Below are 15,553 nucleotides of genomic sequence, written 5' to 3'. Positions count from 1 at the left end.
ATAGGATACACGTTGTGTATATTGATTAACCATATTATTCATACAGTATGTACCCTACAGATGGAGCAGGAGTCATTAGGACTGATACTTGTATGTAAGTGGGTGGAGCAATTAGGTACATTACCTTAACTCTAACAAACACCAACATATGTGTGTGTGTGTGTGTGTGTGTGTGTGTGTGTGTGTGTGTGTGTGTGTGTGTGTGTACACATTCACTACCTTTAAGTGGATGCTGTGTGTAACAGTTCTTGTAAGAGCTTAATATGAGAAATAAGCATTACTATCCTTCAAAATCCATCTATATCACTGCATAGGTTTATACATGCTGTATTCCTGTGAATTCTAGGTAAGAGCTAATACACTCATTCATCCTCCAGTTGCCCTGAGTTGAGGCTTAAAACTAATGTTCTGCTGATATCAAGCAATTTCCTTATCCAAAATAAGTGGTCTAGAAGAACTAGCCACAGTAACTAGCAGAGGAGCTGCAGCATCCACACCCACCACTCAGAAGTAAGTGGTTCCAGATGATGATGAAGAATTCTGGGGGTAGGCGAAATGAATCTCCTACAAGTAGGGGCACAATGATTATGCACAGCTGGGGGTGTCTGGCCAAGTAGCACCAGTAGGAGTGGTAACAGCAGGCTAATGACAGTAAGATCAACCCAAAAGTGGTAGAGTAAGACCACCCTGTCACAGTTAATGCCTGAACTATCTCAGACCCTGTGAAGCTCAACAGGAAGCATGACAAGATTGAAGGTTTACTCAGAGCAATAGTGTGTTGTCATCTTTACCTGAGAGAACACTCATCTTCTGCGCCACAGCTGTGAGTTTTCCTTCTGAACCTAAAAATGACAATTGTTTAAAAATAGCCCTTTAGGTAAACAAGGCAAACCTAGAGAATAAACATTATTTACTCACCTCCCAGAATGGCAAACAAATGTTTTCCCAGAGCCTCCACCGCAGTTGGGTCACTGCACTGGTGGGCCAGGTTCTGTAATGCAACTACTGCTAAATCCATTAGTTCGGAGTTGTTAGACTTCAACTGTCCTAAAAATAAATAAAAAATAAAGAAATTAAAAAGAATGACGACCATTAAAACAATCGAACAACACAATATTAAATGCAAAACCCCACAACATGCACAAAAGCAGCTACAGTACATGCATTTGTACAGAGGTACCATAATGGCATGTGCATATTATAATATATATATATATACACACACACACACACACACATACATACAATACACACATACACACACACACACACACACACAAACACATCTGTTAAATCTATTCTTCCGATCCAACTGGGGGATAGTGAAAGATGAAGATATAGAGAACTCTGTTAGGAGTTTGGCACTTTTAGGGGCAGATTAAATTGTCAGCGCAGATCAGAGCACCACTTCCTTGCTCAAACCGTAAACAGCTATAAAAACAAGTAAAGTTTTTCTTCCCATAATCACCCGTATTGTGCGTTTAACTGAATCTGACCCTAAATATCTACAAATTCTTTAAGCTTCTCCCTCTTACCCATCCTACAGGGAACTCTTGATATTTTCTAACCAAGAGCCACAGGACAGAAAGAATGAAAATGAAAGAAAGAAAACTTTGTTAAACCTAAACAGGAGAACTAGAGCATAACTCAGTTGGGTGCTCAATTTCTCCCAAAGGATTCAGAGAAAAGGGTTTAATGTAAGCATAAACATTCTGTTTTCTCTTTCATCCTCTTGGGGGACGCTGGACCATTGGGAAATCCCAAAGCCGCCCATGTGCTGTGGACACTCTCACATATTCCTAGCAAAACTGGTACCCATGTACACCAGTAACATTTTGTAACACCGAGGTCCATGTGTCAGCCAATCACAGCAACTCAGCTGCAGCGCTTTGCCCCACAACGGGCCTGATTTAGAGCCACAAGCAATGCTAATATGCAAGTATTTCAGTGCTTTTAAAAAAAAAAAAAAACAACAACAACTTATGTGCTAATATCTCCTACGCGTGCGTTACACAAACTGTACTGTTGAGACGGAGATGCAGAGTATCAGAAATGTTGTGGAAAATTGATGTGTCTGCCTGGGCTGTAAATGAATGAAATTTTTTTTTCGTTCAGTGGGCATGTTCTAGAAGTGTCACTAGCATGTCAATGAAAGCGGCAGCATGCACAGACGCTCAGCTGCATAGGAGGCTATAGTCATAAGGAGAGGTTGCACTTGCCATAGGTGCAAGTTCAATGGTGTGATTGAGGACTGGCATCTAAGGATGCACCAATCAGTATTCCTGCATCTACAGAGGTGGAAAATCGGCATCTCAGTCCTTCCATATTCGGCTGCATGTATCTACACAAGGGAAGGCGTTTGTATAGGCATTTGTATAAAGTCGCATGTGAGCAACCGCAAATAGACGCTGCTGCGTGCAATCTGGTAGAATGTGCCCTGAGTTTGGGAAAGAGGCAATCCTTTCAGAGTTCCTTTTCACAATTGTCGTACTTCTTAAGATGGACTCAACAAATTTACTACATCCTAACTTTGACATAACAATAAAAGGAAAAAGTAAACAGTGGTAAAGCACAAAAGGTACATGTAAGTAATGAAAATCACACAAAATATAGGACTTTTGTAGGCTTATAAAGACTTCTTTGAAAATCCCATTGTGCATTTTCAACATAAATCCACTTCAAACCGAATATCAAGTAAAACTACTAATAATGCATTATCCTTCAATATTGTTATTAAGGACAGGATAAATCATCCACATATGAAAACTTGATAATTGCAAGTAACATATACACAATACCCGGATGAAAGGGAAATGCTCCACTGTACCACACTCAAACATGTAAAAGTTTTGAACGGTGTCCGTTTCCATAAACAGTACCCACGCCTCTTCTCTTTTCACCTTCAAAAGATTCTACAGAAACTTCAACACCAAATAAATAATGGGGAAATCCCTATGGGACTGTCAAGTAACGCCTGAGTGTCCCTGTTTCTTGAACTGAATTTATCCACCATATGGTGGAGCCAGGATGCCATCATGCAGATTTGCATGTTGCATGCTTGTTTTCCACCCATGGAATGAACACGATAAAGATCACTGGAATATTCTCTTCTGTCCAACAGATGACCCTGTTGGTATCCTACATTGCAAGGGAGCTTTTAGTATTTCCCTGATTGCTGACGAACGCCACTGATTTTGCACTGTCTGACTAAATCCTTATGGGTTATGTCCATAACCAAAGCCGTCCTTGAAATTATTTAGTACCACCATTAATTCTAGGAAACTGATTGAAAACTTGACTTCCGCTAGCAACCATTCACCCCGAAAAAAGGCAATGAAGACAAACAGTAACCCATCCTCAATGGTGGCGTCACTTGGTACATTCAGACAATTCCATAAGACAAACGGACGCCCCTATCGATGTTAATGTTCTTCATACACTAGAGGAGCATCCAATGCATTCTTGATCATAAAATGATTAGTTGTCCAGATTGAGGAGTGTGACTTGTGACAAAATTGTAGTAATGAATTAGATCTTGAAACACCCTCAAATGGAACTGTGAAAACTGCATGGCCCATCATATAGAAAAGAACAGCTATCAGTCTAAAAACTAGTAGACAACCAAAAGCTGATAGTTTATCTACTGTCTTATATTGAACAGCAGACCCATAAAGCCTCTGGAAAAAGACCAAATTGGATTTCTGGTAGTTAATGAGCCAAATGGGTGATTTCCGTCTCCTGGCAATGTGCCTGGGGCCTCATTAGAAAGATTGTCCACAACACCTGACAGGTTGGTGCCGAATAAAAAGGCAGAGCCCGAAACCAGTAATGGGGAGACCAAACCCCAAATCTGAATTGATATTTGGAACAATTAAATACACATTCTTGATGTCCATAAATAGCATGAACAAATCTTAATGACTCCAACCTGAGCCTGTATATCAGAACAATATGACCTTGTAATTAAAAATGATCATGACCATGTAATTAAAAATAGCAGAAAGGAAACATTGGGTCTTTCAACTAAAAAACAGGTTTAAATAAAAACCTCTCTCTCTCTGACCTGCTGGCACTAGAATGAATACACCCATGGAGAGTAACATGTGAATAACTTCAATCATTCTATTAACCCATAGATTCAGGGTAAAGTGCCCAAAATCTATGGGTTACCCCACGCATTAAGACCCAGAGGGTGCATTTAACACATTTTTTCCTTGCAGCTCCTGAGGCTGCAAAGAAAAATTATCGCTATGTGCACCCCCTGATGCTTCAAGCACAGGGACCTCAGCGCTGAGCTGTAGCAACAGTGTAAACCCCCGTGGCTAAATAAATATGCCCCCATTGACTATAATCCTTCCAAGAATTGTTTCAACCACTTTTGTACAGTCTTGTTTACCAAAACTGAATCGGAAATAGGCCTCAAAAATCCCAAGCATAGGTTTAAGAATGGTCTTTATTTTCAAATCCATATTATCTTTAAGATCAGTAAAATATCGGATGAGAATAGGGATAGCTTTAGACGCACTACAGGGGCGTCTACCTTTTGTGGATTTTCATTGTTATCCACTTTGGACAAAGGATAAAGTGTTCATGAGCTGCATATAACCGAAAGTTTTTGTCCATGTTTAGTCCATGCCTCACACAGCAAATAATCCAACTGTGGCGACGAAAAGAGGGAAATAAACCGCTCTATCTTTCTCTTAATCACAGTATTTAAAGGGTCAACTGATTCATTGCTGTCTGGAGTGTATAGTGCCTGCTGCACTGCCCACAATCATCCACCCCAAACCATTGAGTCCTGGCAAACCACAAGGAATCCTCACATCACATTACTCTGCTATCTCAATGTTTTTAGGAGGAGCACTCGGGATCACAGCCTTTCCAGGATAATACCATGCAAAACTGTCATGTTTCCATGACTTCAGCAGGGTAAAGTTCTCCAGAATTCTCAAGATCGAAGAGGAAGCGATAAAAGGAGAGTTATGGTAGACTTACCTTTAACTCTTTTTGAGGTCCATTGGGTCCACAGGGTTAACATTGTGTTATAGGTGGTGGATCAGCTCCTGGGCACCATACAGTGCAGATATCCCAGGATGCCTTGGTCCCCCTCCCTATAAGCCCGCCTCCATGCTCAGGCAGGTCGGTTTTGAGAACAAGCCAAAGCAGGAACAGGATGAAGAGAAAAGGAAGACATGGTGCACATGAGAACACATTTCACAGACAGGAGAAGGGAACCAGTGACCAAACCTGCAAACCCATAGAGGCCAAGTGTGTCTGGGCAGGTGCCCTGTGGACCGTATGGACCTCGAAGAAAGAGTTAATAAAGGTAAGTCTACCATAACTCTCCTTTTCTTCTTCGGTTCTATAGGGCTCCACAGGGATAACATCGGGGATGTCCTAAAGCAATATTTTAAGGGTGGGGACGCCTCTGAGTGAATAGTAGAATCCGGTGTCCAAATGAAGCATGGGAGGCGAATGTATCAAATGCATAGAACCTAAGAAACGTTTGGTGTGGATAAAAGAACACATAGCAGCCTTGCAGCCATGCACAATTGTTCAGCGGCCCATGGTGGCCCCACAGACTGAGTAGAATGAGCAGAGATTAAAGCTGGTACTGGAAAGTCAGCTTGAGAGAGTATGCTTGTGCAATAGCCATTCTAATCCATCTAGCTTGAGTCTGTTTATTAACTGGCCAACCACGTTTGTGAAAACCATAGAAGATGAAGAGGGCATCCGATCTCCGCAGTGAACTTGTCCGATCTACATAGATACAGAGAGCACGAACCACATCCAGAGAACGCTCTGCAGCCAAGAAATCCGGGGAGACAAAAGCCGGAACCACAATTTCCTCATTAAAGTGGAAATGGGAGGCCACCTTAGGCAGGTAACCCGGTTGAGTACGAGGTACAGCCCTGTCCAGATGAAAGTCAGGAAAGGTGGGCGACAGGAAAGAGCACCCAAATCTGACACCCGTCTGGTGGATGCACTGGCCAGAAGGAATAAAGTCTTTGCAGTCAACCATTTCAGATCAACTGAGTCCAAAGGTTCAAAAGGAGCCCGTTGAAGAGCATCCAGAACTACAAACAGATCCCACAGCACCAATGGAGGGACGTAGGGAGGCTGGACCCGGAGAACGCCCTGGAGGAAGGTGTGAACATCTGGAAGCAGAGCAATCCTGCACTGAAACCATATGGACAAAGCAGAAATATGCACTTTAAGAGAAGCCAGGCCAAGGTCAAGGCTCAATCCCTGTTGTAGGAAGGCAAGAATTCTGGAAATCTGGAATACAGCAGGGTCATAACGATTGGAAGCGCATCAATAGAAGTATGTCATACCCGGTAGTAGATGCAGGCAAAGGCCGGCTTTCGAGCCTTAAGCATGGTTTGCACAACTGGGTGAGAAAAACCTTTTGCCCTCAATATGGAAGACTCAAGAGCCACGCCATCAAAGACAGGCGTTATAGGTCCGGGTGTAGACATGGTCCCTGAGACAAGAGGTCTGGTCGCAGTGGAAGAGGAACTCCCACAGAGAGACATTGCAGGTCTGAGAACCAATGACGTCTGGGTCACTACAGTGAGGTTGCCTCCTTCCTGTTTGAATTTTCATAGAACTCTTGATAGAAGGGAAACTGGAGGAAAGACGTACATGAGATAGCAGGTCCACTGGACGGAGAGAGTGTGTCCACGAATGTTGCTTCCGTATGAGGATCCATATACCGGAACCTTGTGGTTGAACCGCAAGGCCATGAGGTCGACATCTAGGAGACCCAACTTGGCCACTAGAAGCTGAAAGACTTCTGGATGAAGGGACCATACTCCCGAGTTAACATCCTGGCTGGCGACTGAGGTAGTCTGTTTCCCAGTTGAGGGTCCCTGGAATGAAGGCAACTGAGATGGCTGGAAGGTGACGTTCTGCCCACCTGAGAATGCAGGCCACTTCTAGTATCGCCATCTGGCTGTGAGTGCTGCCTTGGTGATTGAGATAAGCCACTGTCGTGGCACTGTCGGACTGAACCTGAACAGGCCTGCCTTGAAGGACACTTTGCGCCACAGTTAAAGATTTGTAGACAGCTCGTAGTTCCAGGACACTGACTAGGAGACGGGACTCCAACTGTGTCCAACGCCCCTGAAACGAGTGCTGTTCGGTCACTGCCCCCCAACCGCTGAGACTGGCGCCCGTAGTGAGGAGTACCCAGTTCAGGATCCAAAAGCGAACTTCCAGAGTGAGAGTCATCATTTGTGATCTGATCAGATGAGGCTGGCCAGTCCACTTGACCAGGATCAGATGTTGTAGAGGGCAAGAATAGAACTTAGCATACTCCACCATGTCGAAGCTCAAGATCATCATTCCGAGGACCTGCATGGCTGAGTGAATGGACACTCTACATGACTGAAGCAGCTTGCGAATCCTGTCCTGCAGCTTTGAGATATTGTCTGCTGGCAGAAAGACGCTGCCTCGCAGAGTCCAATAGGGCCCTCAAATGTAACATCCGCTGGGATGGTGTGATGGACGATTTTTCATGAGCCATCCGTGATTCTGAAGGAAGGTCATCATGATTTGAAGATGTCGTAAGACTTCTTGTGAAGTAGCTAGAAGCAGTAAGTCATCCAAACAGGGAAGTAGCTGGACTCTGGGAGCCGTAGAAAGACCAAACAGCAGCTCCCTGAATTGATAATGTTGGCTGCATATAGCAAAACACAGGTATTGCTAATGCGAAGGAGCAATAGGGATATGCAGATACACATCTTGTATATCCAGGGATACCATAAAGTTCCCCGGCTCTATAGCAAGTACTATGGATCGAAGGGGCTCCATGCGGAATTTGGGAACCTTGACAGATCTGTTGAGAGATTTGAGGTTGAGGATGGGTCGGTGTGACCCGTTTGGCTTGGGTACTAGAAACAGGGAGGAGTAATAGCCCTTGCCACGATGAGACCGAGGAACTGGTATAATCACACCCAATTACAGGAGTGATTGCACAACCTGATGCAGAATAAAAGCCTTCTGGGTGTCTGAGGGAAGACCGGTGCAAAAGAACTGTGGAGGGAGGTATCTCTTGAATGAGACGGCGTACCCGTGAGAGACCACTTCTTGCACCAAGGCGTCCGAAGTGCGCAAAGTAAAGTCAGCCTCTGACGCTGGGGTCTCCCAGGAGGTGGCTCACCCCTTCAGCAAAAACTGACAAGCCCGTAGCCTGAAGGTTTACGTGCAGCCCAGGGTTGTTTAGCCTTAGGCTTAGGCTTTGTGGTGGATGTCTGTCTGGGGAAAGCCTGTCCTTTCGATGTGCCTTGAGGACGAAAGGTACGAAAATGTGAACTCCTAACACGTGGAGTCGGTGTAAGTGGGAGAAAAGCAGTCTTAGCTGCAGCCATAGCAGTTACAATTTTGTCCAATTCGGCCCCAAATAAATCCTCACCAGTAATGGGAAGAAATTCTAAGGTTTTATTGAAATCAAGGTCAGCTTTCTGGGAACGGAGCCAGAGAATGCTGCGTGCCAGTACAGAGGTGCCAGACACCTTAGCTGCCAATACTCCAGCATCAGATAAGGCCTCACGTATGTAAGCAGCCGCCCAGTATGATATGCAGTCCTCCGATATATCTGAGGGCAATTCTTCCTCTAAGGCCTGTAATGATGATTCAATGGCCTTAGCAGCCCAAGAAGCAACCACGGTCGGTCTATTCATCGCACCAGTGAGGGAAAATATAGACTTAAGACAATTTTCAATTCATCTATCAGTGGGCTCTTTCAGTGAGGAAAGAGTAGTGACAGACAGAATGGACATCTTAACTAGACATGCAATATGCGAATCCACCGGAGGGGGAGCATCCCACTTAGCACAATCCTCTGCAGGGATAAGGTAACAGGAAGCTAAACGTTTAGACACAGAACATTTCTTACCATAAGTTTTCCATGGTTCCTGCCTAATTTCCATGAGATGATTTGAATGGGGGAATTCAGATTTAAATTTTCTTTTGTCGTTTAAAAACATCCGTTTTCTTAGCAACTGGCTCAGGTTCATCCTCTGTGAGTTGAAGGATATGCTAAATAGTCTCAATTAAAATCTCAATTAAAGTTGCCAACTCCACTGTGTTGGGAGATTCCTCTGCTATAATGAAGGAATCAAGTAGTGGACCTAGAGGATGGTTTAGTCCCAGGTAACATCTTTTGTAACACTAGGGACGTTTGGGTAATGCTCTGAATCGTAGTATTCTGTGTATCCACCAAAGATGGGTTAGCCATGGGGACAATATTAGACAGTGCTAACATAGGGGGTTCCATAGGTGGAGTTAGCCGATCCACTATGGTACCCAGTAACAGAGAAAGAAGCCCATGGGGGTTCCTGAGTAGGCGCTGGGGATATTGACTGGCCAGGAGGTTCATAGCAGTTTACACAGAGCCCATCCTGTACTACATACTGTGCAGTTAAGCCTGCAGAGCACAATCTATGTGACAGTAATACTGTAGTGGCAGGCTGTTTGCAACCTTTAGTTTTGTTGGACATAGCTGTAATATTGTGGAGTACACACACACACACACACACACACACACACACACACACACACACACACACACACACACACACACAAACCACAGATGTGACAGCCGTAATACAGTATGTTACAAAGTTCAGCAACAGTGCTGAAACTTTAAAAAGATCCCTGAAACACCTGGACACAGAAAAAAAAAAAACAACAGGGATAAATAATTATATATAGAACTGAAAGAGAAAATCAGACAGCAGAAACTAGCACAAGTCACATACAATGCAGGAAATCCAATATTGTAACTGCAATGTATCAACTACTCAGCAGGTAATATATGAGTGATGTAAAAACTTGGCTCCCTGGGAGTCAGGGAGACTGAACCCGGCGTTTCTGGAGATCTGGCTTGCTTCTGAGATGGCTGCCCGAGTGTATGAGCTGAGGAGGGTCTGCAGCTGGACTGGCACTTAAAGCTGGGGGTGGGGCTACAGGCTAATGCTCCCTCCCCTGTGCTGGTGTTTCAACCACTGGTACTGAGGGGCCCATGTAACAATCAACCTGTATCCTTATATTCCACTGGTGTTCTATTGGAGTCCCTGGTCGGTGCCAGTGTCGACAGCCAGCGCTGGTGTCTTTCTCCCCAGACACATGGCGGACCACGATTTAAGTGCGGGTCCCAGAGAGCAGGTCCCTCTTAACTGCTCCCCGATAGCCGGCCACTCATTCCAGGGGTTGCCCAGCAGCAGCGGTGCTAGTCGCTATTGTGTGGATCCCACCACAAGTACCCGTCTTGCGGGAGTTTCAGCACCTGCCGGGAGTGTTGGAGCCTGCATGTTGGAGTCTAACAGACATCCAGGGCTAACAGACTCAGTGTAAAAGTAGATAAAAATAAAGAACAAAAACAAGGAAAAAGCTTTTGGGGCTTCCAGCTTCCTGCTGGCACCATAAAAAAAATTACCTACCTAAACATGGAGGCAGGGTTATAGGGAGAGGGACAGAGGCATCCTGGGATATCTGAAAAAGGCTTAACTGTATAGTGCCCAGGAGCTGATCCCACCACCTATAACCCAATGTTATCCCTGTGGAGCCCTATGGAACCCAAAGTAGAAAAATACATTGCACAGACTTTGCATTGGCAAGTGTGCAAACTGGCTCATTTAGATATGTCGCTGCGGAACTCAGGAGCCCCTGACTACTCACACTAGAAGCTTAGGGTCATTCGCTGAAGCTTCAGCAAAAAAAGGTGAAGGGATAGTTCCCCTTGTTTATAACCTGGGGACACTCAGCAGGATGACCTCAGAAAAAGAGTGAGCCTAGTATTTATCTCAGCTAGTTCTGCCAGTTCAAACCACAGGTAACTACAACAGTTGGCCATAAGCCATGCAGGTATAAAATGTCCACCCACTGCTTGCTCCGCCATTAGGTAACTGGGGGGTAAATGTAAGAAGCAGTGATAAGAGTGGAGAAATGAGCCAGTGGAGAAGTTGCCCATGGCAACCAATCAGCTGCTCTGTATAATTTTATAGTATGCAAATTAAAAATGTTACTTCAATGCTGATTGGTTGCCATGGCCAACTTCTCCACTGGCTCATTTCTCCACTCTTATCACTGCTTCATACATTTACCCCTGTATTTCAAACATGTAGAAAAAGAAACACCTCCAGCTTTAGTTCTGGAATTATTCCCAAGGCAAACAATCTGGGAAAACAGACACGGCAACAAAATACACAGACCACAGCTGCTAAACGGTTTCACACCAACCAAACCCAGTTATAAAAATACCGCCCTGCTGCTGGAGATTCAGGAGAAGAAGGAGTAGGGGCTAGTGACAAGGTGGCCTTTTGGCACTTCTTCAGCCTGTAAGCTAAGGAAGTGCTATGCTGTCTCAGGAATGTACCTACCATTAATGCCAAGCTCACAGGAACTGCCATCATGTTATGTATGAACCCCATCCGTCTGACCTGTGCCTAATGTGTGGCTCACAAAAGCAGGGAAAGAGGAGTCACATGCCTCCCCCTGTGTGTAATCTGACGATGATGTACTTGCGGAAGCAGCACATGTACCACGGTTACCCCCTTCGCTGACAGCAAAGGGCTCAACCCAGAGAATATTCTACACCAGGAGTGGAAAGTGGTGGGAAACAGTTACCTAGACCAGAGATTTGTCAGCCCTCAGACAACCCAGCAAAGATACAAGTCACTTTGTCCCATATATATTACTTAACCCGGCAAAGCTGTTTGTGTCTAAAAGGTCCCTGTGACGGTAACAACAAGAACTATTAGAAAAATAAAAATCCAGTAGAAACACAAGTTGCTGAGGCAGCACATAAAACCAAGCACTCCTGTCAGTTCCCTATTAGCTGGGGATAGAGAAAATAAATGAACCTAGACAAGATATTTCCAGTAATGGATTTGGGTTTTGGAATCTGCACTGGACCGGATTGTAAATAAATGTCAAACAATTTTTATACCATGAAGGGCATGAGTAATAACTAACATAAAGCTACCAACTTTGCCGACTAGGCTTTTGAGGTAGAACTGAGTTGCTGGTGCTCCCGGACAATAGTTCAGAGCAAACTATTGTGGGGGTTTTTTTTTGCAGAGAAGCAAAAAGAAAAGACTGTTTTATTGTCTTTCTGGGGCACTCTTTGTATCAATAAATTTGCTAGTAATATATTAGTGTGAGGTAATAAGGAAAATAATAGTCTTGTTCCGCTCTTATGAATGTATTTATAAAAAACAACTCATAAGTTGATAGAGCAAACAAGAGATTTCAAATTTTCACTTTGATGAACGGCAAATATTAACACTCACTTAAAATACAGTGGGTGTGCAGACAAACAACCTGCCACCTACCCCATAAAAAGTGAGTAACATACCTTTACAGTATTATTTAAGATTTTAAGCTATTGTTGTTGACCCAAACAACAATATTTTCGTCTGTTTAGAATAATAAAAGTTAAGTTTTAATTCCACACTCACAGTGTACCTCACACTAATATATTACTAGCAAATTTATTGATACAAAGAGTGCCCCAGAGAGACAATAAAATAGTCTTTTCTTTTTGCTTCTCTGCAAAAAAAAAAACCCACAAGATATTTCCAGTGTTAGAACTATTGGAGGCTTATATCCCACCCATGGTCCCCATACAAGGATGAAAGGGAAATAAAGATTACGTACCGGCCAAGCTTTTCCCAAGATCAAGTGCGTACTGGCTCAAGTCAAGTGTCACAGATGCAAACAGAGAGGAAATAGCTGAAAAGAGAATAAAGATACAAATGCCAATACTTTTGATCTCTCAATCAATTTACAGTATGTCTTTACATTGAATTATAAAAGCACTTACTTTCAATAACATTTTCAGGGCTACGGAGAAGAGACTTTTGTAACATGGGTAAAACTTGGTCTTTAAATTCCTCATGAGACAGATGTTGAAGAAGTGGGGCACAACTCTCCTGCAATCAAAATATTAATACAATTAGAGTCAAAGATGCTTTCATTAAGATAAAAGAACCAACAGGAAATCGCCTTACCAGTATGTACTTTGGGGGTTTCACTTTACTCATTAGAACCATCTTCACATAGAAATCTAGAAGATTACTCTAGAAGTAAGGTACAGAACATTTCATAGTAAAACATAGGAAGACTACTGGCACTTCATTTATGCTATTTCTATTTCATTGAAATGCTTCAAGCTTCTCAAACGTACCCTGTACTTTGTAAGGATGTCCATCTCATTCTGCTTCACACAAAAATGCACAGAGAGTCCCAGGATGCCAGCAAAATTCTGGTTTGGTTCAAGACTTAAAACAATGTCTAGATACTTCTCCACAAGACGAGGATTCTAGGGTTGAGTAAAGCATGTTAATGAATTAAGATGGTTAGTCTATGAACAAAATATGTATGTATGTATGTATGTATGAATGAATGTAGCCCACACACACCTCCTTCCACAATTTGTTAATCTTCTTTGAAGATCCTATTACAGCATGTCTATGTGAGCCTCCTAATATCTCCATCAAAAGATAAGACTGGCATTCCACCTGTCAGGGAAAAAGAACATTACTCATGAAACAGCAATGATATTTCATTCAGGGTGTCACGGAACATTTACAGATACAACACAAAAGAGAACTATGCCCTTTAATAAGTAGGGCAGAACTGTGGCACAGTAGTTGGCATTGGTTTCATGGTTAAATTCTGACCAGGCTTTTATCTGTGTGGGTTCCCTCTATCTGGGATATCCAATTAGCCCCAGTAATTTACCTGGGCTAATTGTCCCGCCGGGGACTATCTAATTAGCCCCGATAAGATGGCACGAGCGGCGGCTTATCGGGTGTTACATGATGCTGCACCAGGTGCCAGCTCCTGGTTCCGTATTATCGATTAGATTTTCAATACATATCAATTTAGATGTACGGCAAATGCATATACCAGTTTTTTCCAAGTCTCCCCTTGCTGTTTCTCTGGGGTGGAAAACACGACCCTGACAACGACACAAGTCCATGACAAGGCTAATGATGCTGCAGAGCCACTGCTCTTGCTGGAAAACATTCAACAACAACAAAAGAAAGTCAGAAATTCATATGAATTATGTAACATTCAGACCAGGACTACAAAATCCTGACATTACCTGGGCTCTACGTTCCGGTTTCCCACCCCAGATGTCTGGAGCGACTGCAGAAGATTCTTAGCAGTTGCATCTGGCTGGGACTCCAGCAACTGTTGGACAACTGACTGCAGAGCTTGACGGGATGCTGCATCTCTGTAAAATCACAAACCATTAAATCACTGAAAGAATACAGACCCTGCAGAAGCTAGTGTGGCAGAAGGGGATCATGGTGCATGGTGTACTTTAAGAAATCAGAAGGACTACTGCCCAGTGTCTGGCTCAAATCTCCTGGTAGTCAAATATAGCTTGAAGGTGGCACAAGGCCCCAAGGCCAAAAGTAATTGGGTCTGATTCAGATGTGGTTTAAGGGTCCACCACTGCACAGATATGGTAATGCAACAGTATAAGTCTGGTATAAGTAGATGCCTCCAGCATACAGTAGTGAGTCATTGCTGCATCAAAGGATGCAGCCTCAGATCACTTGCTACCCCATTGGCCGGCTGAGTGACCCATGGGATCACCACCGCAGCTCCTACCAAGAGGCCAGGAAATCTCAGCCGGAAGACTGAGAATCTGGCCTCAGCACTCATGTAAAACGGAGGCGACATTGACGCACCCTCCCCACCCCTAAATGGCTGTAGACGATGGAGGACCCATACTGCACATGCGCAGTACGGGTTCTGCAGATGCCCAAAGTACAAAACATTGGTACTATGTGACAGGTTCCTCAAGACCGTCGGGATCAGAATCAGGTCCATGATGTGATGCGTGAGCGTCCCCAACTGCCACAGTGTACAAAGTAAAGTACGCAAAGTGTTTCCCATAACTACCTTCAGTGGTGTTTAAAAGTCTTTACAATAGCTATATAGGCATCAAATATAAAATCAAGGCCACAATCTTACTTTATTCTTGAAAAAAAACAGATTAGACGCAACATTAAAATCCTGCTTATTGGTCATCAGGAAATAGCCAGCATTACCAGAAAAGAGGATCTGAAACAGCTGTGCACACCACCCAGTGAATCCAAGCACATGTAAAGGAGTCTAATACTCCTGAGGAAGTTAGTGAAGTGCTGGTTTGGTCAACCCATACGAACAAGAGTGGTCAATGAATGTATAGTGTTCACTCTAGCAGTGAAAAGGGGCATGGCGCCGGACTCCGGGGGCCCGAAACGGGGGCGAGGCCACGCAAATTAGGGGGTGTGGCCACGCCTACGTCATTTTAATGGGCGGTATGGCCCACAGACGCTACTGTAGAGAGCGTCTGTGGCCGGCGACATCACTTTTGGGGGCGTGCCCAGCACCTCCGTCGGTGCTGGGCTTCCCCCAGCTCTCTCCCAATGCGTGAATGGATGCCGCGCGCATCTTTACACGCAGGGAGGGCAGGAAGCGGGCGGCTGTTCTAGCAGGGCGCCGCAAAAGGGGCAGGGCGGGTTTTGCCTGCTAAAAAACGGGCAGG

General features: G+C 44.1%; 1 protein-coding gene across 2 annotated transcripts in view; it reads right to left on the bottom strand.

The window, feature by feature from the left end:
- The window catches only part of GCN1 (GCN1 activator of EIF2AK4), a 194,420-nt gene that overhangs the window by 133,424 nt on the left and 45,443 nt on the right, over positions 1–15,553 (bottom strand). For both annotated transcript variants that reach the window (XM_063913142.1, XM_063913143.1), the window contains exons 4-12: positions 14,117–14,248; positions 13,918–14,026; positions 13,428–13,526; positions 13,193–13,327; positions 13,017–13,085; positions 12,830–12,938; positions 12,664–12,738; positions 919–1,047; positions 792–842 (exon numbers count right to left, since the gene is read on the bottom strand). In XM_063913142.1, coding sequence (XP_063769212.1) covers positions 792–842; positions 919–1,047; positions 12,664–12,738; positions 12,830–12,938; positions 13,017–13,085; positions 13,193–13,327; positions 13,428–13,526; positions 13,918–14,026; positions 14,117–14,248 — 908 coding nt within the window. The remainder of the gene's footprint in view (positions 1–791; positions 843–918; positions 1,048–12,663; positions 12,739–12,829; positions 12,939–13,016; positions 13,086–13,192; positions 13,328–13,427; positions 13,527–13,917; positions 14,027–14,116; positions 14,249–15,553) is intronic.

Source organism: Pseudophryne corroboree, chromosome 1 (genome assembly GCF_028390025.1).
Source record: "Pseudophryne corroboree isolate aPseCor3 chromosome 1, aPseCor3.hap2, whole genome shotgun sequence".
In the NCBI taxonomy this organism is placed as follows: Eukaryota; Metazoa; Chordata; class Amphibia; order Anura; family Myobatrachidae; genus Pseudophryne; species Pseudophryne corroboree.
The sequence above is the reverse complement of the archived record's forward strand: the minus strand, read 5'-3'. Positions and strand labels throughout refer to the sequence as shown.